The sequence below is a fragment of the Aspergillus pseudodeflectus genome (genome assembly GCF_044049435.1).
Source record: "Aspergillus pseudodeflectus strain CBS 756.74 chromosome Unknown BJX68scaffold_61, whole genome shotgun sequence".
Taxonomy (NCBI): Eukaryota; Fungi; Ascomycota; class Eurotiomycetes; order Eurotiales; family Aspergillaceae; genus Aspergillus; species Aspergillus pseudodeflectus.
The window spans coordinates 70,310-92,233 of NW_027263837.1; the positions used below are offsets into that span (position 1 = coordinate 70,310).

Here is a 21,924-nt window from a genome sequence, read left to right on the forward strand (position 1 = left end):
CCCCTTGTACTGAATCCGCTACTCTGGAAGGCGGCGCGAGAAGGCCGGACTCAACATGGTTATTGTCAATTACATTAATCTCAAGGACGCCTTCAAGCGAACTCCCCTTCTAATCGCTCTTTATAGTCGTCATTCCGCCACCGTTCGTGCAATCTTGCGGGGCGGACGAGTTGATCCCTCCATACCAGACGCCACTGATAACCTGGCAGTGAATGTGGCTGCAGCCTTTGGATTTAAGGACATCGTCGTTCTTTTGGAACGTGCAACGACGCGCTTTGTCAAGAGGGGGGCGCGGCGCGACGGAGTGACTTGGCTCGTCTCGCGTGGATTTCTCCGTGCATGGATCTAGGTTGTTCAATTCCGCGAAACACTTGTATGGTCCCAGATTTCTCTAATTTGCTTGCTTCCTAAGCAATGTTGATATATTTCCAGGCTAGAGAATAATGCAATAGGGACTATAAGCGTTCCAGCAACAAATAGTTGCATGATTTACGCAAATGCGGCGATCGCCGAAACGCGATGTAGACTGCAAGAAAAGAGATTTTAGCTTCGTATATCGCAGGCGGAACGTCGGCCGCTTCTAGAAATGTGAGGCTACGTCCTACGATCGGAATAATGCTCGCGGTCATCAAGGGCTTGTTATATCTGATAGCTATTGGAACTCAGATTACTGGAAGAACAGAATGTCGTTCAGGCCTATTTACCACAAAGTAAACGTCGAGCCCGCACCCTCAAGATTCGATGTGTTACACCATTGACGGCATATATATATCGGTAGGCAATGGCGAGCAACTAACGACCGCTTGGAAATTATTTTTGTTGATATACTTTAAGTCTTTTCGATCTATGATCTCTTCAGTACATAGCAGAAGTAGGGTATTAGGCAATAGCGTCAAGCCTCAGCTCGCCGTGTGTACTTCTCCCTCCCATTATCTCCGCCTGCGCCCAGTCCCATGGGCTTGAGCTCTATCGAGCTTTTGTCACTAAAGCTACCCCGTTTATGCTGCACAGTGAATTCCTCCGTTTTCAAAATTCCGCCCTGCTTCGGAGACGACCGTGTTGCAGTGCTTTTCATGCTCTCCTCTTCCTCGTTCAGAGCTTCTTGCGACTCCTGCCATCCCCTATTTGACATGACCTGCACTGAGTTCTTCCAACCGCGGCTGATACTATTACTGTGTCGCTTTGACTTTTTGTCTGCGCTAGTCGCTTGCGTGTGGGTTCCTGTTCGGGGCTCATGCGTGTGTGTGCCTGTTTGGTTTCGGGAGTAGCTCTTGTGGCTGGATCGGATCTCGCGGTATAGCGTCCTCCTACTCTGCATTAGTGATATGATTGCATTGCATTACGTTGCGTTGCAGGTGGGCTAGCAAGGAGAAGATCAAGACTTACAGAATCGGAATCGAAATTGCCATGATCGAGGTTGCAGGCTCCGCCAGAGTCCAGATTGTCAGATCAACACGGTCATAGGTAATATCATTGCTGCTCATGTGGACGACAAGCACTGCCTTGACAATACCAGTCACTCCAGCACTAGAAAGGTGCGCGTTAGTTAATGTGTACTACAATGCAGAACAGAATACAAGACGCTGGCTTACATTGCACCCAAGCTCATCGCAACCGCGACTCCAATCCTCTCGCGTCGCAGCATCGACATTCCGTAGATAATCTGCCACGGCAGCAGTGCGAGCACGAAATCTAGAATTGCCGAGTAATCTGCGAGAAGGAGCTGTTAGTCCAGCAACCATACTCGACCTTCTGAATCGCATCTTACAAGCAGCAAACAGTTGAAATTTCAGTAGTTTGTGCCCGTCCCAGCATGTCCCAGGCACCTCTTTATCCCATACTCTCTTCAGCGGCGTGCATTTGGCAAAGCCGAAAATCCAGACCAGGTTCATCGAGACGTTGATCGACACGATGACGAAGATGAGAAAGTACTTCATCCACGCATTCGTAGTGATTCTGTGCAGCGTGAGGGCGAACGAGGTCTTGCTCGTGGACGTCGCGACGATGCCGAATAACGCCACGAGGATCGTATGCAGATTGATGGTCTTGAGGTTTTCATCGCTAATTGTGTCTACGTGGTCGCCGAATCCAAGCGAGACGATATAGGTATTGATCGAAACTGCGATTGCGAGGGAAACCTAGAAGAAGCAACTATGCGTCAGTTCATGTATGGGAACAGCTAGTGCCACGAGGTGTCTCATGTGGCAGAGGCGGATTCAGGGATTCAGGGCTCCTGTACCCACGAGATGACCAGCAGGTGGTCGTCCCACCACAGGCCGCGTCCTCGCCACAACTTGCAGTATACGCGCAGAATCAGCAAGATGCCTGCCGCAGCCGTCAGTGACCAACATGAGGCGATGAGCCGCGTGCCTCTGCCATCAGCCATTGTGAGCCTGCTCCCAGCCTGGAAGTCGAGGTGAAGGCGTGGGTGCGGATGCGAATGCGGCGATGACCCCCAAAGCTCACAGGGCAGATGGAGACCCAGGACCACCTTTGCGAGTCGCGACGGCAAGTCCCACTCTTATCGTGAATTCATCCTTTCAAATATCTGTTGCCACCGTGACACAAAATCTCCGAAGCTGACCCTCATTATCGGCCCAAGTGGGCGTCTCGAACTTTATCTTCAGGGCTAAGACTTAGTGTAATCGAGTCGGGACTGGCGTTAACCCTAATCAACTCGGCGAGTTATGCCCTTTGGGTTGCAATTTCCTCTAAGTTGACGCTAGCGTTGGGGGCCGGAATTGCGATGGGCGGCGGTCCGGCCGGGACATTCCAGCCGGCCACTGACCTGAGATTATATTCTGCTGAGATCCCTCGCTGTGTCTGGGTTCTGTCTCCCTATCAAGAAGGTCCCAATAATCTAATCTAGCTTATAACTAAGACCTCCTCCATTATAGTGAGGATTATAGAGGCATTACAAGGCAACTTTTCTTCTTAAGGATAACGAAAGGTCTCGTGTGGTCTATTGTTAGGGCAAGAGGCTAGTATCCACTTTGTGGTCTGTCTAGATTGAATCTCGCCATAGCAGTGACTTCCTGTACCGATTTTACCGGAGTTTGGCCGGCGCAAATGCCCCTTACTGCGTTGTATGTAAAATGCTTGTTCCTCCTTCCCTCCAGACTGTTTCTCGAAGCCACATGAACATCCCTGCCTCGAAATCCTCCAATGCTTTCTCTCCGTCGAACCTTGTTCCTGGCCCTCGTGGCGGGATCGACGCTGGTCCAGTCCTCCAGTTGTCGGCCTCACACTGTTTGCTCCCCCACTGCCAAACTTGACAAGGGAACGTATGTAGGCTTGCACAATCAGGAGTACGACCAGGACTTCTTTCTCGGTATTCCTTACGCACAACCTCCGGTTGGTTCCCTGCGTTTCGCGGCACCACAGCCGCTGACGGAGTCGTTCCGCAAGCCTCGAAGCGCTACCGAGTATGGCTGGATGTGTATCGGATACGGCTCGGATACTGCGAACCTGGGCAATCCCGTTAATGAGGACTGCTTGACTCTCAACGTCGTCCGCCCTGCAGGTGTGAAGCCTGGAGATGATCTCCCCGTTGGTGTCTGGGTGCATGGTGGAGTGAGTTCCCCGTAGATTATCATTCTCTACCACTGCTGACTGTTCCCACAGAGCTACATCATGGGGGGTTCCCGGGACCCGCGCTACAACCTGAGTTATGTTGTTGAGCAGTCCGTGGCCGAGGGAAAGCCGATCGTCGCCGTGTCGATTAACTACCGCCTCTCCTACTGGGGCTTCCTATTCAGCCAAGAGATACAAGACGAAGGTGCCGGAAACATTGCATTCAGGGACCAGCGTCTGGCGCTGGAATGGCTCCACGACAACATCGCCGCCTTTGGTGGTGACCCGGACAAGGTTACAATCTGGGGCGAGTCCGCCGGTGCTCGATCGCTAGGAATGCAGCTCATCGCCTATGATGGACAGCACAACGGCCTGTTCCGCAGTGCGATCCTCGAGAGTGGAAGCCCTGTCGCCAAATATGCCGATGCTGCTCGTTGGCAGCCATACTTTGACGCCCTCGCCGCAACGACGGGATGCGGCAATGCCGCTGACCGACTGGACTGTCTCCGCCACGTCCCCTGGAAGACTCTCAGCGACATCTTCAGCGGCACGATCCCCTTGAATGTCACCCCGCCCACACTCAGCGCTGTTCTCGACGGCGACTTCATGACCTCCCACGCACCGACTCTCCTCAAGGAAGGCAAGTTCGCCAAGGTGCCGCTCTTGACTGGTAACAATGCCGATGAGGGTACCGCATACGCAAAGCAAGGCATCAGCACTGATGCGCAGTTTGAGGCGTGGCTTACCACCCTGGGCTTTTCCAGCAATCAGATTGAATCGGTCTTGGAACTATACCCCAATGACCCTCTCCTGGGCATCCCCGCCTCCTACGTCGGCATCCCTCCCGAGCTCCCTTACGGGCTGCAGTACAAGCGAGTCGCGGCATTTGCTGGCGACTACCAGCAGCACGCAGGCCGAAGACTCCTCGTCGAGACGTATGCCGATGCCGGACTGCCCGTGTACTCTTACCTTTGGGACGTCCTAGTCAACGGCCTCCCCTCGCCACTCTACGGCGCCACGCATTTCCAGGAGGTCGCGTTTGTCTTCAATAACATTGAAGGCATCGGTTACGAGGCCAACCCGTTCGCTAACAAGCCGTACTCGTACATCGAGCTCGCGGATCTGATGAGCAAGATGTGGGTTCACTTCATGCATGATACCGATCCCAACTTTAAACAGGCTTCGCTTGCGTGGCCACTATACAATACCAAGGATGGAGAGCCTAACAACCTTTTCTTCGATACGAATCACGAGGATCTGGGCTACGTTGCGGCGGACGATTATCGGAGCGAGGCCATCGCGTACCTCCAGGAGAATGTCTACAACTAATCCTGAGCTCTTTGTTTATTAGCTAGATTTGTCTTGTAGTTATACATATAATAGATAATAGAATATTAGATATTGTCGGGACATGTGTCCTACCTATTCACAGATCTCTATCCCCATCAACATAACCAAGTCGTACAAGATTTGAGTATACCACAACGTATACATAAACGGTTGACTCTCTCCACGGAAATCCTGACAAGAGACTTACATACCGGTCGTGAAACCACTCATTTTACTTGCAAAGGATAGTACATTGCTCCACAGTACATGTCCAATTGTGGAAGAACGTGAGGGGCACTAGTTGCGGTGATAGCGTTCAGACCGTGGGATGCAGTCCCTCGGCGTTTGACATGGAGCTCGGCAGATTGTCCTTGGAAAGCATTGAGCCTCGGCGCTCCTGGCCTCGCCCCCTTCATACGGATGATAGAGTGGCCCCGAAGCTCGAACTACCATTGTGCGAATCAGTGCGATCAATCGATCGCTGACGCGGAGTTGGAGATCATCGATCGGCAATCGACAATCGACAGCTTCCACATTTTACATGTATACGCCCCGAGGAAGAACACTCACTATGTGAGGAATTGATATTCAAAGAGGCTTACAACAGCCTGGTGCGTGGGAGTCGCCACTACGAGAAGTAGAAGAGGCGAAATCGCGCTCAAGCTACTCAACGCCACCAATCCCATCCCTTTCTCGCTCTCGGTAGTAGTAGACGAATATGGCAGAATTGAGCACCGGCCCGAACTCGGCCGCGTGGGCGGAAATTGGCTGGGGAGGCAAGTTATACGTAAAAGCAATCGCGGGGATCTCGAATGTTTCAGATTAGAGTTCGCTCGCGCTCCGGAGAATAATGGCCAGACTCGGATCTTGTCCGCGTACGGAGTATGTCCTAGCCCTTTTGAGCAGCGGATGAAGTTCAAATACGAACCCGGTGAAAACTGGTGAGCCGTAATTGACCCACCCTCGCCTACTTAAGCTGTCTTGGGGTATGATCGCCGCAAGGTGGCGTAGTCTGGAACCTGCGTTGGCTGATTATTAATTTCTTCAAGTTAACTATATCGCCGGCGCAAACGCGACTTGAGCGCCTTAGCCTTGGAAGTCGGTTCGATCTTCCCGAGGCCTAAGTTCTCCCTGGTCGAGTCAAAGCTCCGAGTCCGGCAAAAAAAGCCTCTAGAAGAAACCGGCAATGTGGCGAAACCCTAATTTCATATTGGGAAGCGTATCACGCTCGCCCGTCTTCCGGGGGTATTGTGGTGTCTTGAAAGCCAATATCTCCATAAAGGTCACGGTTCTGGAGAAGTCAGAATGGCTCGAGGTTGGAAAGATTCATCATTACTCGGACGGTTTCTGCGGAGTTGATTGGGTAAGCGAGGCGCGCGAGAAGGGTGTGCAACTCAACCTGTGTATCTCGCAGTGTGAAGATAATAAGTAGAATGGCACTGCCGGGGACGAGTGGAGCCTGGAGATGTAGGGCCTGCTTCCAGGGGGATACGTTCATCCATTGCGCAAGGCGGAGTAGCCTCGAAAACCAGATGAGCTCCATGTTGGTCGATGTCTCGGATAGGCGCCGCCCGAACCGGGATAGACGCGGCTCTCCGCGCCGCCTAAGCGGTGTCGACAATGTATCGGGTACAGTGAATGTAGACAATTTGGTGCTTATACAAGATCGCATGACAAGGATCTCCACGAAGCTTCATGTATTTGAAGCGCAGTCGCACTTGATGAGAGTCGAGATGGTTACAACCAAAGTGACAGGGATAGATGGACCTTCTAATCGTAGAGGAGAGTCCTTGCTAAGTGACAAGGCGTATATGAAGAAAGGATCTGTCAAGGTGAATCAAGGTGCATACCTCATCTTCTTCCAAAAGAGAGTGGTCCATGCATGAGTCGTGATAAGATGGATAGATGGTGATGCATCCAGTAGCTATAGGAACCTGGCCAGCTATCCAGCCAGGCCAACGAGTGTAGTAGGGTGAAAAAAGGTAGTGATTCACTGACTTGGAACGCTCGTCCTCGCAGCACTGCTGCTATCGCGGGGATACAGTGGCTGAGTATTACCACAGCTCGCTAGCTCGCCAGCTCGCAACAATCTCGGCTGACGTTGGACTTGCTTCGATTGTAATACATACATTATAGAGGGTTATAGAGCACCGTGCCAATCCCAACGTTAAAAACATGCAAATGCGACTATAAACAGCCTGCCTATACCTAGCCATCCCGGACTTTGCTGAATCCGACAAACCCAATACGCCAGGCATGCTTTTCAAATAAAGTAACCGCATACAATAACCACAGCACATAGAATATGTGCAATATCACCTATGACCGCCAACGCTGTGGTCCAGGTATTGGTCGTCGCACCTCGAAAGGTCCAAAGTCTAGGATTGGGAGTAGATTAGCGATGCTACGTAACAGCATTCTGGGAAGATGTCATGAGGAATAAAGCGTAAAGAACAAACGGAAGCAGAGACTATGAACAGAGTAACAAAAAATCCTTACAGTGTCGCGGAGGATAGTCCGGGCAATATCCCCAAAAACGCTTGAAGAGAGTATATATTGCCATGACGCTAATCAACCGTCCGCTGCCCTGGTTCTAGAACAGCATCAGATATGACCTTGAATACTGTTGACACCCTCCAGGTGTTGCGCAGTGCCGCGTCTCGTTTGGGGCGGCGCCTATCGGAGACATCAATCAACGTCCTGGCGGTTATTCGTTTAGTGGTAAACGCACTCTCTTTGTAACCTTGTCTATATAAGGGCGATGTATTTACTAGGATTATCCCTGAATTCAACAGATTCCTGACTCTCAATTTCCTATTCAGTTGTTAGCAGCTTCCACAAATACAAGATCTTGAGTCCACTACAATTGTTTAGTCCAGTATCAAAGACAATAACAAAGCTAAAAGTGTCCCTTATAAGCACACAGATAAAGATGGCGCTCTCTAAGAGTTGTCTAAAGTGGGCTCTCTCCATTCTTAAGATGCACCAGCAGGCCCTGGCCACAGTCCTAAACCCATCAAGTTATTAATGGGATTCCATTATTTTGGTCCTCTTACTGCTAAACCTGAAACCTGCAATACTACCTTAGCTGTGGGTCTCAGGGCGAATTTGCTGGCTTAGTGTGATCCCTACCTTGCTACCTAAATTTCACCATTTTTTTGTTGGACTGCGACCTTGTTAAAAGGCTTTATTCTTTCTGTCTCTTGCAACAGTTTGAATCCAAAGTGGGGTTACTCGCCATGCCTTGGTTGACTGAAGTCATACTCGCCTTTATCACGCTAATCCACTATACCAACATGCATTATATGTATACTAAACTCATAGGTCAAAAGTTTCCCGACACCCGCCCCACATCGAAAATATATATATACTTCAACCCTTGATATTTCAACAACCACAACGAATTAGGCCTTCTAAATACATGCAAATCGAAGCTATTTAGTACTTTGTATACCACCCGCGAGCTCGATACACCGCCATTACTCTGCGAGGCATTGAATCGATAAGACTATCAATCAACGCCTGGGGGATGGCCCACCAAGCTTCTTGAATAGCTTCTTCAAAGTTCTTCCAATCGATGTGAGACCTTCCTTCCAGATAGATCTGGGGATGAAGCTCATATAGCTTCCGCTTTAGGAGGTTCCAGACGTGTTCAATAGGGTTTAAATCAGGCGAGTGTGAAGGCCATTCAACAACATAAATCCCATGCGATTCAAACCACGCCTGCGTCTCGATAGCAGTGTGAATCCGCGCGTTATCTTGCTGAAATAGAGTGCCAGGTTTGTAGTGTTTAATTAGGCCTTCCTCTAAGGTTTTTATATAGGACCTCGCTGTATAGCCCCGTCGAGCACTATCCTTATCCCTCTCCATAACCACCAACTTTGATCGACCACCATGCCAGATAGCGCCCCAGACCATTTGCGATATAGGCTTCCCATGATAGTGGAGGTTCACTAGATCCTCTCTAAAGCCTTCTTTCTGGTATCGAAAGACAAATTTCAAGCGCTTATTTGCTTCGCGCTGAACAGAACATTCGTCGGAGAAGATCCAGGTGCGCCAGGCTGGATTTCGCAGCCACCTTCGCGCAAAATTAAAGCGTTTTTTAGCAACTTCCTTAGATAAAGGTATCCTCTTCTTGCTCCGCCACTTACGGATATGATATTTCTTTAGAGCTCGTCGAATAGTCGAGATAGAAGGCTGACCGGGGGTCTCGATTGTCAAGGCCTTCCACGAGATATCTGGGCGCCTGCGCACTAAGCGATACACCCAGCGCTTGGTTGCTTCACTAAGCCTCTGCGGGCGACCCTTTCTAGGACGTGATTTAGTGGTGTTATGCTGCAAAAAGCGCTTCTTGGTGTCATAAATAGTCGAGCGGTTGACTTTAAACTCGCGCGCTAGTTGCGATGGCGATTGCCCAAGCTCTAGGCCATATAAAATAGCGGAACGCGCCTCAGGTGAAAGTTCAGATTTAGGCCTTCGGTTCCCACTAATTTCGGTACCGAAAGACCTCATGGTTGTGGAGATAATTGAGGTTGAAGTTTTGGTTCTGTTTACGCGTTCCCGAAGACGCGCTAAGTGTCGGGAAACTTTTGACACGCTATGGGTATCTACAGGCGCTGGAGAGATTTGGACGAATATAAACACTTCTTAATAGTGAAATATTTTTTCTTCTACTCTTTCTTTTCCCCCTTTAAATCTGACAAGAACTTCACTTGCTACCATGGCGCTTTACTAATCTTGCGGTTCCCAAAGGACAATCACACAAGCTGGTTAAGCCCTCCGCCGCTCTGAGTTAGGGCTGGGTTAGTCGGGCCCAGCCTCAGCCCGCAAACGTGGCCGAACCCACTCGCACGCACCACTCTGATGATCCCCAGTCTCCAGCAGAAGAGGGTCTATTGCTATACTATAATGTACTGTATATGTTGTAAATTCCACTCGTGGGCCGGGGATGTTCTGGCTAACTCTCATGAGCGGACTTCAAGAGTGTCTAGGTTCGCCAACTGATGCTTTATTTATGGTGTTGATAATAATATTCTCCATGTATCTTGCCTGAAGTTGTTGATGTATGGGCACTAGCGAGGACAAGGCAGGCGTAGCATTTGATTGTGCAATCATTATGCGCATTTATATGCATGGTGTTTATGGTTGGCTATATGGAGTCTGTGTGTGCTAAATTACCACGGAGTCGTGACTGGGAATAAGTTGCTTGATAGGAATAACTTGACTTCATGCTCAATTCACTGGGAGGGTATTGTCCGAGAGGGCAATTCTTGACGAGTCTACCACCGTTTTGCCAAGGGAGTTAGCTGTGTAGTGGTCCCAATGTTACCTACTCGCCGCTGTCACCCCGGCCCTTTTCGCATACCGCACCCTATAATGCAGTATGTAGCGCCACCTGTTATATAACTGAATGATTTGTCCCAACAGCGTCTCTTAGTTCTTCGACGCTTCAAGATTTGCTGGCCGATGCCATAATCATGGTGCTTGTGAGCGGGGCTCTATAAGTAAGTTATATGCTGGCAATATCCAGCGGATCCTCATTGATTGGCAGCGTAGGTCTGGAGTATAACGTCGATATGGATTGCGAACAGTAAAAAGTCTACAAATGTCCCTGTCCATACCAGATTTCAACAGTATGTACATGGCCTTCTTGTGATACAAGGAATAGCTTTCTTTCCTTTTGGCATCATATTTCTCCTACCTCTAGCCTGTTTACTTCACGGTATTGCTTGGTGGAGAAGTCCACATACCTACGTTCCTTAGCATGCCGTGGCCCATTGAGAGCCTCTTGGCCCTCCTTACCTTGTCATAACCATCCCAACCTCGATTATCGGCATCTAAGCAACAATAAAGCGATGGAAGAGTCGCCGCTATAATACTACAGGTAGTATAATTCCTCCATGCTGACAGATAAGTTCTGTGCAGCTTGTGAAACTGAAATATATGGAATTTCCTACCGCAGGACGACTGAATCGCGACCGGCAAGCGGGACCAGGCTGGAACTTGGTTCCGGTTCCTGTTGATGATGGATGGTGATGTTATGCGTACGTGCTCTCCCCGTTTCGGTGATTAGCGACTATTCGAGTTGTCGTATCATGTATCGGTGCTGTTCCCTCAATGGCGTTGTGTACGCTTGAAGTTCGCCAATCGGAGTTTAGCCGCTCATGATATAGATGGTCCCTTAGTAGGTAGTTCTTCCAAGCTCGTCACCTGCTTCTGGCTCATAATCATTCAACGGCGTTGATAACGTTCTCCCATTACTCTCACCCACCGCGATGGAATACGGCTTTGATAGAGTTCATGATATTGTCTGTCTTTGTTTCCTGGAACTCCCCCGGATCCACATCCCGCCCCAGCAGCGTAGGCCGATACCACGCCTTCCATCTCGGTCGTCGCATGGTATGAAGAAAGCTTGCTTCCGCGGGACAGTTTCCGGGTACCCGGATATTGACGAACGAAGATTGAGAGTGCATGAACCCAGTGCGCGAAAGATCTCGCTTGCAGCGCCAGCAAAGTAGCATGCGCTGTGAAGTTGACGTCAATGTTGATGACGCGGTATCGGCTTTCCGGCTCTTTATCGATGGCACCGGCTCTAGAGGACGATTCTGGCGCAGGCAATCATGACGTGGAGCGGTCGGTGAGATCAATTGTCGAGTCCCGGTTGTACCTATACGATGAAAAGCCATCGGTCCGGCAAGTCGTTCTTCGATGGTTCCTAGCGAGTTCGGCGTGGACGGGACACAGCACGCCCGCACAATATTGGGCGGATGCCAAGGTGCTGGTGCTGTGGAGGCACTGTACCAGAGCGCGATCTCTACCGGGTCTCAGCGAGGGCGTGTTTAACTTGGTAGCCAATTCTGCCAAGGCCGCCAGTGATCGTGACAGCGTCGCCGTGTGTGTTTGACACTCCGAAGATGTACTCTAGACGGGCCGTGCTGGGCCAACTGACTAGCCGTTGAATGATAATCTTTGGAGTCGTGGACCGTGTGGATGAGGCCCAAAGTGGGCACGTGAGTGGCCGGAGTGCTGGATTCAGACGACTTGCGTGTATGCCTGCAAGCTACTCGTCCCCAAGGACCGCGTTGCACTTGACCACAAGATGCTGAAGCCGTTTGGCTGTCCGTAATACTTTCTGCCGAAGCCGAAGCACACATGCACAGCGTGCAGACGGTATAAGGTTAAAGTGTCGGACAGGGGGTTCACAAAGCACGGGAACACAGACATAAAGAGGAAGTTTGTATGAATTGCAGCAAGCGGCTCCTTCTAGGCTCGAAAGCCCGGTCCTCATCGGCCATAGCTGGGTTCGCCAGCTCGATACTCTTCCGCTCCATTCAATGGCTCGCCTGCAAGTTCATCTCAACCAGGTCAAGGCTTCCCTAGTTAATGGGTAGTCACATGCTTATTCATGAAGTGCCATGTGTGCTGAACTGGGATACCTCAGTTGCTTGCCTGAAAGCAGAGCCATCAGTAAACGGACGCCCCAGACCAATCTTACCGTAGCACACGAGATATTTTCCGATAATCTCCACGAGCACGAGCTTGGAGCCTCTCGCATACGGAATCGAGCCCCTTTTGCTCAGATTTCAAATGTACGCCGTACTAGGGAAGGACGTGTGCTAGTCACACATTAGCATGATATTCAATGGCCAAATCTCAGGAACAATGAAGGCACCCTCAGCTCGTTCCAATTTCGGCTCGAGGATACATGAGCTGCCTCCCGAAGAAAGTTCCACCTGCATATGAGACGCTGTCGCCCCAGGAGTTACGTCCGTCGGCTGGTCCATGGCAGAGACTCTCCTTGGTCATCCGCCACCGCTCATCCTATTCCACCCCATAGGACCTCCGATCATTTTTGGTGGCGCGAAACTAACACAAAACCCAGGCAAGGTCGTGATTTGCGACCACGTATGGCTGATAAGACCTGGCCAAGGAATTGATACGTACGCAGCCAAAGGCAGCGACCGCTTGATTGTGGCGGGCATTTCAGAGTTAGGTGACTTGCACGACGGCGGCGACAGCCCAATCAAGGGCGCCTTATCTGAGTCTCATGATATGGTGGAGCTGGTAGTTGTAGTCGAAGTGGGTTGTGCGATAATTTGCAGGTGTGCTATCGTACGATGTTGCAGCGGTAAAGATTTTCTCGGGGTAGAGGTCGTACAAGCCAAAACTGGCAATGATCTCACCCGCAATCGTTCAAAAAGTTCAGTTAGCTTTAATCGTTCCACCAAAGAATATCGTTGTGAATCTACCGCCAACCCGTAACCCTGGCTCAATCACAACCTTCATTCCAACCTTAAGCTTTGTGACACGACTTCCAACCTCCACCGGTGCTGCGTCGCCGATATGAAAGATGGTCAGATCGACTGCTCCAAGCTAAGTCTTGCATTGCTTGTAAATCGGATGACACGCACCACAGGACGATGTGCGCTGAGGGAGAGGGCTGCGAGGCAGCCAGGTGTCTGAATGCCTGTGCCATGCTAGATTAACGGTAATGACGCGGAACAGCAAGCGGGGTTGCGCTCTTGTTGAAGCCACTGTTTATTTGGCGCAACGCTTTCAGGGTGACTGACGCACGTATCTCGGTTGATGTTTTCCTCGATCGCTTCGATTACGATCTAATGAGTTAGCCCTTCCCACTTTGCGTGTTGCTCAAAGATCCCACTTTGTCCGATAACTCCTGCGGAAGCCTTGAGATCACGTCTCGGGTCGGACGGGCCAAAACTGTCGCCACTGGCTTTTGGGCAGGTTGCAAAGGCCAGGGCCCAAGTGTTGTTGGAGGCTTGTACCGTCGGACAATGAGGGCAGATGGAATGAGATGGGTGACAGATCCGCGTCATCAGAGGTGGCAGTCACCATGGCAGAAAGTTTCCGCAATGGCACGATGCCAATTTGACTCTGTGCTGATCAAGTATGAGCAGAATAGGTTTCAGGGCTCAAGTGAAGGCGAAAGAACACAATCGAATCTCTGCTCTTCACTTACTTATTGGCCTCGTTTCCTCGCTTACTCCCTTTCTCCTTCCTCCTCTTCTTCTCATTCCTTCCTCCACTCATCTCCTCTTCCCCACCACCAGTACACTTACTTTGCCTCACTCCATTTCCTCTTGTTTTTCTACTCATCAGTCTTCTGTTCTCTTATTCTGCGTTTAGTATTTTCGTTTCTAGTTTTTGTCTGACGCTAACTGCGCACAAGGTGTACAATCTGTGCTCTGCATTACAGATTTCTCTCCGTTCTGATGTTCCCTCTGTCTGTGTTTGTCTATTGACCATCTTTTGGTCGACCACATGGTGACAGAGACCAGAGGGAGATCTTGTCTACGGCAACAGGCACACCTCTCCCAGTGTCGCATCAGAAATATTACCCCTGCGGTCTCGTTGCTTTGTGATCTTCTTGTCACGACAGTCGCACCCGTCAGGTTTCTTTTGTCAGGCTTCTTTTTAGGACTCCTCCCGATTACTCTTGGTTTCCGATCTTCGTCTTCTGTTTTTGTTTCGGTCATCGCCTACCAAGGGACCGTCGTAGACGCCTCCTGCTTTTGAGCACTGGCTCATCGTGAGTACTGCTGGGTCTCACATTCGATTTTACAGTATTTGTTGAAGGCTTCAGCTAGGAGGCGAAGTCTGGTTCAAAGGATTACCTTGATAACATCCTACTTGTTTGTTGACAAAGATATGTGAGTGGTCAATCATGGCCCCGCCTCCCGGGACCAGAATCCAGGTACTGACTCTAGCCGTGCGAACTGCAGAAGCCGATTGATTGTGCTCCTTGTGATGGTTGAGGGTAGTCAACTTGGCCCTCCGTACGCTCGCTTTCGTCAAACATTAGGGCCCCCTCAGCACTCTTCCCGAACTTGCACAATTAATCAGTTACGGCTTACATTCGATCCATTGGATTCTAATTACATATTTCCCAGCCATTTTCAGGTTGTTGGACAGATTTGCGGCTTGTCAGAAGACAATCGGCGCTTTGCTTCCATCTACTTGCACGCAAGAGTTTACTTTGAGGGGCCTTTTTTTTCTTTTCTCTCATGGAATTGGTACGTACTCTCAAGGCAAGGAGGATATCTAAGACCTAACCGCCTGATAGTGGTATTTGAGTTGAGACTGAATAGAGAGGGCACCCCGGGTTCTCCCTTTTGTTCCCTACTTGGTTCATTCCCCGTCTCGTGCACGGCTTATGGACCGGAATACTTGGCCAATGCTACATTGGACTATTTGCAGTTGCTGTTTCCTTCCTGTCTCAAAGATTTGGCTTCTCTGTTCTGTGGAATTACTAGATGGACAGCACGCCGTATTACCCTCGGCAGCGGTCTGCCAGGGACCAACTCTCTATCAGTAGGTGCTTATAGACAAGGTGCGTTCTTTGGTGTCACTTGTTATACAGGAGCTAACAGATCTTTGCAGGACTCGGTCGTCAGACTTGCGTTTTTTTTTTACCCACCATAACAATGAGGTCTGTTCTTCGGCGTTGTTGGTGATTCATCAGAAGGTGTGTGTGCTCGGCCCACTACTTCCCCTTGAAGCTCTAGCTGACCATTTGCAGTGATCTTTTTCTGTCGGTTAGCGAGACCTTTGTCCGTTTTGTGGCAGAGTGACTGGACGCTCCGACATGGTTGATACAGTGTTTACATCCTTGGCAGTATTCCGCCAGGATGACTTGATTACCGATACTAGGTAAGTCTGATTTTTATTATATACAGTTCTCTCAGTATTGTGGCCGCTCAGATTCCTCGCGTCGTTTTCTCTTCACCCGTTACCCTTTCTCGATTTATCTTATTGTCTGTTGCTTGCGATTATGCTCCCACCATGCCTCCCCCCTATTCGCTTCCTGCCTTCCCCTGATCACGTCGGCGTCACTGCACCTAAATGGCGGCGTCTCATAGCCCCATCACGAAGTGGGCTTGGACCCCTGACCTTGAGTTGGGCCCTCGAGACATGGTAAGCCTTCACCCGCTTCCTCATTGACTCAACTGCATCACCAGACGTGCCGGAGTCATTCAATCCGTCGAAACCAACATCACCATCGCCGCGGCGATGTAGGGCAACATTCATGACGTGGGTTTGCAGCGACAAACCCGGAACACGAGGGCCCATTGTCCATACGTGGTGAACATCGTTGTGGTCGTCTGCGATGCAGACTTAGGTATGCCTTCGATGCTATTGCGTTACTCTCCATGCTTCTCACGCTCCCTACTGACTGTTGAACTGTGCTAGGGGCAAATTGGTTTGAATCGATCCCCTAAACGATATACACAACGGGCCAACAATTATATAATTGGATAGATGGGGGGGAACGACTCGTGGTGGAGCTATCTAGGTATGGTTTATGTTTGGCCGATGATTTTGCGACATTCAGGAGAGGCACGGCCATCTCCTCTCGAGGGCGACCATCACTGCGCTCAATGTTTCGCTATAGACCCTGCTGCTATCTACCTAATGTATTCCACTTGCTGTCATCCATCCTCACATTACCTCCGCTCTGCTAGATAGGTAGAGGGCTCGATGCCCTTTGAACCGATATTTCAAATTCAAGCATCTAATCCCCGCACCTCCGGTCAGACACACGCAGACCGTAGCCTGGGCATCAGCCGCAGCGGAAGCTGAGCGGATCTATTAGGGATTCCAGGCACGCAGAGAATAGTTACATACCACGGTCTTGTTTGTCAGCATCCAATAGGCTATTAAAGTTTCACCTATCTCTCCAAGGGTATTCGTCAATTCGGTGCAGGATTAACAAAGCAATTATAGCCTTGGCGGATGGTGTCATCTCGCGCCATCTCAACCCCGCACGTTCGAATAAAGAGACCCGAGCCCTTTCCAACTCCAATTCCTGACTCTGAGAAACTGTTCCCTTTTTCATTTTTTCCTTCAGTCGATCGCCGTTGCGCACTACGCTCCTTATATTTATTTGTATATACGCACGAAGAAAGCAAGCCACAATGCCAATCCAAAACCCAACACTAACCGCCCTCCCCTCCCTCCTCCTCCCTAGCGACATCTCCATCTCACCTTCCGGAACACAAACGCTGTACACGCTCTCGACATTCAGCAAGACTACACGCCACGCAACCTCCTCCCTCTGGATCGCTGACATCGGCAAAGACCACTCCGCGCGCCAAATAACATCCGGCCTCTCCCGCGACGAGAAGCCGAAGTGGAGTCCTGATGGACGGTATATTGCGTTCGTATCGGATCGCGCGGGGAAGGGAGGGAGGAGAGGGATTTATCTTTTGCCCATTGGAGGGTTTGGGGAGGCGTTTGAGGTTAGTAACGGTGAGGGGGTGAAGGAGGGCCAGGGGTTTGAGTGGAGTTCTGATGGGAGGTTTATTGCGTTTGTGTCTGAAAGCGTGACTTGGACTGCGGCGGAGGAGCGTGGGGATAACAGCGATGACCCGATTGTCTTTGGTGGAGAGGATTCAGAGGGCACATCGAATGACCGACTGAAGGTGATTGACGTCGAGCGCAAGATCGTCTCGACCCTATCGCAAGGAAACGAGAACGTCGAGCTCTTCTCATTCAGCCCACGAACAAACGAGATCGCGTACACGGTCTCCGAGACCGACTCCAACTCTAGCTCCGCGTTCAACAGCACGCGAATCAATATCGTCGACGCAGAGCGAGGCAGCGCCTCGGGCCGGAACTTCATCACGACCAAGAGTCCCATCACCTCGCTCGTCTGGAGCCAGGGCGATAAGCTGCATTTTATTGCGCGCTCAGCGCCACCATACACCTCCCTCTCCGTGTACGAGGCACGCATTCGCACAAAGCAATACGGAAGCTACTTCGGCTGGGACGGCGAAGCAGTCTCCCTCCATAGGACCAGGGACTCTGTCGTCGCACGCGTGCAGAATCCACACAGCGAGTCCGCACACGCACTCGGTATCGAGAGCGTCTCGTGGCCATTCCCGAGCTTCTTCACGTCAGAGTACGAAATCACCTCATTCGACGCCTTCCGACACACAAACTCGGACGATTTCACCCTTGTGGTCGCGCGGAGCAGTCCTTCCGTCGCGAACGAGGTATACTCCGTTACCTGCAAGCAAGGTGGCGGATACGGATACGTGAAGCTCTCATCGCATAATGCGCGGTTTGACGGGTTCCGCTCGAAGCGTATTTCCGCGACGGGTGCTGATGGGTGGGAGTGTGATGGGTGGCTGTTTACGCCGAAACCTGTAACCATTACCCGCAGGCTTGCGCCGACGGTTGTGCTTGTGCAAAGTCATCCGACGCTGCCTTCGTTCTCGATGGGTCCGCATCTTGATGTTGCGCATTTGACGGCCGCCGGGTATGCAGTTCTCTGTCCGACTCTCCGGACTACACCGAGCTCTGGCAGTGGCACGGGAATCGGTGATCGGTATGCGAATGTTATTGCAATTCTGAAGAAGGCAGTCGCGCAGGGTCTGGTGGATGAGTCGCGGGTGACGATTAGCGGGTGGTCCGATGGCGGTTTCTTGTCTTCTCTCGCGGTTATCCGGAACGAGTTCTCCTTCCGTGCTGTCGTTTGCGGTGGCGGCGTTGTGGATTGGGACTTTGTCTCTGCGAACAGTGATCCCTTCTGGCCAGCGCCGGACGTCCCTGACTTTTCGCCAAGAAAAGGAAGAGATGTAGGGCGTGGACGAGAGTCGGTGAGAGATGTAGAAGGCTCATCAGCAAAGAGCGAAAAGAGAAAGACGCCGCTGCTCATTCTGCACGGGCGAGATGACGACGTTGTCCCGGTTTCTGGACCGCTGGCGTTCTGGCGCGAGAAACAGAGGTGGAATGGACCCGTTCAGATGGTGTTGTATCCGAGGGAGAAGCATGTGATACGGGATAGTAAGAACTTGGTGGATCTGTGGACGCGGGTGTTGCAATTCTATGACAAGCATTTGGGTTGATGGAAGGTGTAGATATAGTCTGTTAATATGTTGGTCGACCTACCTAGATAAGAAATGACTTGATATGGTACGTCAGCCTCCTCAAGAAATGCTGCGCCGTCGGCCAGGCGAGAACGGAGACACGGTGAAGATGGTTGTGTATTGATAGGAGCACCACAAGTGAAGGTATCTGAGGAGAAGGCACGTGGTCGATCGCCTCAGGCCCCACGTCAACAGGAACCTTCGGCTCTCATGAACCTCTTCAACACCACCAACCTTCTCCACATGAGCGTCTGTAGGCCAGGGAGGCAAGCTTCTTGGACGTCATTGCTTCTTGTATACTCCGAGGATTTCCCTACAGCATTCTACTACTACTTTTACTTCATCTTCAATGCGCCGTTCAAGTACAGCCCGGGAGGTCGACGAGAAGGAACAGTCTCTGCGAGTCCGATAGACATTTTGAATTCTCTATCGGACCCTTCATCCATCATTGCCCAGTAAGGTCGTTACTCTAGTGCTTCTCTGCGATTCAGATACCAAACATCATCCCTAACGATAGATAGTCCAGAAAGTCCTCTCCAAACGTTGCCTGCGCCGCAAAGCCACTCACCACGATTCCGTTAACGGCCTGAGAAGGGGCATAACAATGGGTTTCTCCATGAAGGAGGGTTTTCAGCTGTTCGGGAAGTGCAAGGCTTGACCGTATTCCTTCGAGGCTAAGCCGCGCAACCTTTGCTGCGAAGGTAGTGGATTCGGGTCCGGCTAGTGGTGGTGCATCTCCGCAGGCAATTGGAGAAAACTGTTGTTCCAGGTCTCGCAGGATAACCCGACTGTGCTTGACTTGTCCGAGGAGACTGTTCTGTACCTCCGCATCTGCGTGTCTATCTAATATCGCACTGCTTCGGGCAGCAACCCTGGACATGGGCGACTTCCTCAAATGCCCGTTCCAGGATCCGAACCAGAGGACCCGCCCTCCCCATTCTCTCATCTCGCAGGAGTACCCGCCGATTAGCGTCCTTCCACTCCGGTGTATCAAGCACACACTGTCTCCGGTGAATAAACACATCGATGACACGAAACGGCCGAAAGACACAGAACAACGTCCGGCCAATTCCTTGCAAATGGGCCTCTGGTCCACAAAGCGCGATCAGTTTTCGAATGGCTCGCGAATGAATAGTCCAGTTTCCAACACGTTCTCCATCGTCATCAAGCATCTCGTACAGCGCAATTCTTACCGCAGCGAAGAGCGTGATGTCAGACGCAACCCATCGCGGGTCGCCAATGATTGTCGCGAGATAGCGAAGTAACCCACCATGCGAGGGTAGAGGCGGAGAGCTTGTCGATTGGACTGAGCTGGATCAGGGCACACCGCTTACAATGGGGCTTGGTCTGGATTTGCTTTCGCATCCTATGCCCAAGCTGAGCGCTGGTTGACGGTGAGGTCTTCCTGTGAGTGGCGAGGTGTGGTGTTGACCCTGTAACCTTTGAGCTCATCATCCCTAGACTTCGCACAAGGAGGCTATGACCAGGAAAGCGCGAGTACAATTCAGGTTGCAATTATCGAAAAGTTAACCATGGTGACGAATTAAGGATCTCTCCATTCGCAAACTGGACAGTGGAGCAAGCTTGAGCCGCGATGAGCGCGCCAAGGGACGACTCGTCAGCAGGACACGAGACCGGACGCATGGCCAAGTGTTGGATACGAGCCAAGCAGAAGGAAGTCGCTACCATTCGACGAGTTCGGATACGCTAGAGCCTATTTGGAAGCATTGTCTCTAAGAGATGCCACCATACTGTCAGGGAGGCAAGACTCAAGATGTTACGCTTCTCTCGAGCCGGCCATACTTCCGAGAAAGAGAGCAATCTATCTCGGTCGGCTTCCACCACAGCGAGGCCTCTTTCCGCTCAGTGTACCAACCACATATACGAACAGGATCCGCCTTCTCAAGGTGCGCAACAACATGAAACTGCTGAACTAGCTCCTCAGCATCCCTCGACCGCCCAATCCTGCCCAATCGCAACAACCTGCGCAGTCCCCTAGATCGGCAACCCCAGCTTCACATCGGCGACAAACGCCGAAACAACATATACCGCGTCAATAGTCGGTACGGCCGACAGCAACCCGGCCTTCGAGCCGACTACGCAGATGACATATTCGACGACCTAACCCATTTTCCTTGGACCGAGCACGCTCTCCATGCTGCGGGCGGATGGCGAGCCATGTCGGGCATTCGGCGACGAGTGTGCTCCGCACGGCGATCGTGGGTGGCGCGGTGAGTTGCCGAATGTGGATTGCGAGTCGAAGAAGGACGATGGTTTATGATGCGCAGATGGGTAGTCCGGTTGCTGCTGCGGTTGGCGCTGGGAGGTATCACCCGAAACTCCAATCCGGCGGGTCCATTCCCCAAGCCGGGTATCCAGCCTCCACGAATCTCGCAACCAAAAACACTTCCGGCACGGCGTGCTCGCCCCCGACACACATTGCGTCCTAACCGGCCGCGAAAATTGCGACGGCGCAGCCATGGAAGCGCTCGTTGCAGCGCATATATACCCTATATCCCGGCTGGATGATTGGATTGCGGGTGGGTGTGAGAGGTGGGTTGCGACTGAGACGGAGGATGGAGATGGAGTTGAGATTGATGGAGCGGATGTTGCGCCGAGGGGGATACTCTCTGTGAAGAATGGGGTGCTGCCTTCGGTTGACCGTGCATGGTGCGTTTTGTAATTTTAGTTATCACCGGGCGATCCTTACCTTCATGCCCGGGCCCGGTCAGCGGGCTTGGGAGTACTTTGACCACGATAACTTGGAGAGCCTGATGGAGCATGAGGACGCGGAAGAGATGCTTGAGGCGGAGTTTGGAAATCGGTTGGGTGCTTTCGCTGATGTGGATTAAGGCCACAACTCCGGTCGGAGTCTGAACCGCGGTACAAATCCGAAGATATATCATCTGGTCATAAAGGAATAAAAAAATGTCATGACGAGAAAACCATTTGCAGTAGGACATGCACGGAGGAGGAAAAGGATGGGTGCTGAAGAGGTTTGGGAGGCGGGATGTCGTTCTTATGGCAGTTGACAGGAGCCTCTCGCTCCTTCCCTCACAGTATGCCTTTCCTACCTACATAATTCTTTGACTTATCGAATATCGTTCCATGCTGCTACTGCTAACTCTCG

At 51.2% G+C, this 21,924-nt stretch overlaps 5 protein-coding genes across 5 annotated transcripts; 4 read left to right on the top strand and 1 right to left on the bottom strand.

Annotated features, from left to right (window-relative positions):
- Nucleotides 1-602: 602 nt before the first annotated feature.
- Nucleotides 603-2,573, bottom strand: BJX68DRAFT_246099 (uncharacterized protein). The gene is made up of 5 exons (XM_071041601.1): nt 2,240-2,573; nt 1,769-2,138; nt 1,593-1,710; nt 1,387-1,527; nt 603-1,307 (listed from the first exon to the last, which is right to left on the bottom strand). The coding sequence occupies exons 1-5, from the start codon at nt 2,384-2,386 to the stop codon at nt 893-895; spliced, it is 1,191 nt and encodes a 396-aa protein (XP_070894305.1). The 5' UTR covers nt 2,387-2,573; the 3' UTR covers nt 603-892.
- A 280-nt stretch (nt 2,574-2,853) lies between these two features.
- Nucleotides 2,854-4,963, top strand: BJX68DRAFT_246104 (Alpha/Beta hydrolase protein). The gene is made up of 2 exons (XM_071041602.1): nt 2,854-3,573; nt 3,625-4,963. Exons 1-2 carry the CDS (start codon nt 3,166-3,168, stop codon nt 4,900-4,902), a joined length of 1,686 nt encoding a protein of 561 aa, XP_070894306.1. The 5' UTR covers nt 2,854-3,165; the 3' UTR covers nt 4,903-4,963.
- Nucleotides 4,964-12,437: 7,474 nt separating this feature from the next.
- On the top strand, nt 12,438-13,337 carry BJX68DRAFT_182243 (uncharacterized protein). The gene has a single exon (XM_071037225.1). It carries the CDS (start codon nt 12,685-12,687, stop codon nt 13,162-13,164), a length of 480 nt encoding a protein of 159 aa, XP_070894307.1. The 5' UTR covers nt 12,438-12,684; the 3' UTR covers nt 13,165-13,337.
- A 998-nt stretch (nt 13,338-14,335) lies between these two features.
- On the top strand, nt 14,336-15,547 carry BJX68DRAFT_182369 (uncharacterized protein). The gene is made up of 3 exons (XM_071037226.1): nt 14,336-14,573; nt 14,649-15,388; nt 15,443-15,547. The coding sequence occupies exon 2, from the start codon at nt 14,671-14,673 to the stop codon at nt 15,343-15,345; it is 675 nt and encodes a 224-aa protein (XP_070894308.1). The 5' UTR covers nt 14,336-14,573; nt 14,649-14,670; the 3' UTR covers nt 15,346-15,388; nt 15,443-15,547.
- A 1,291-nt stretch (nt 15,548-16,838) lies between these two features.
- BJX68DRAFT_258294 (Alpha/Beta hydrolase protein) lies at nt 16,839-18,773 on the top strand (the record flags this gene model as incomplete). Its single annotated transcript, XM_071043506.1, has 2 exons — nt 16,839-18,520; nt 18,557-18,773. The coding sequence occupies 2 exons, from the start codon at nt 16,839-16,841 to the stop codon at nt 18,771-18,773; spliced, it is 1,899 nt and encodes a 632-aa protein (XP_070894309.1).
- Nucleotides 18,774-21,924: the final 3,151 nt, after the last annotated feature.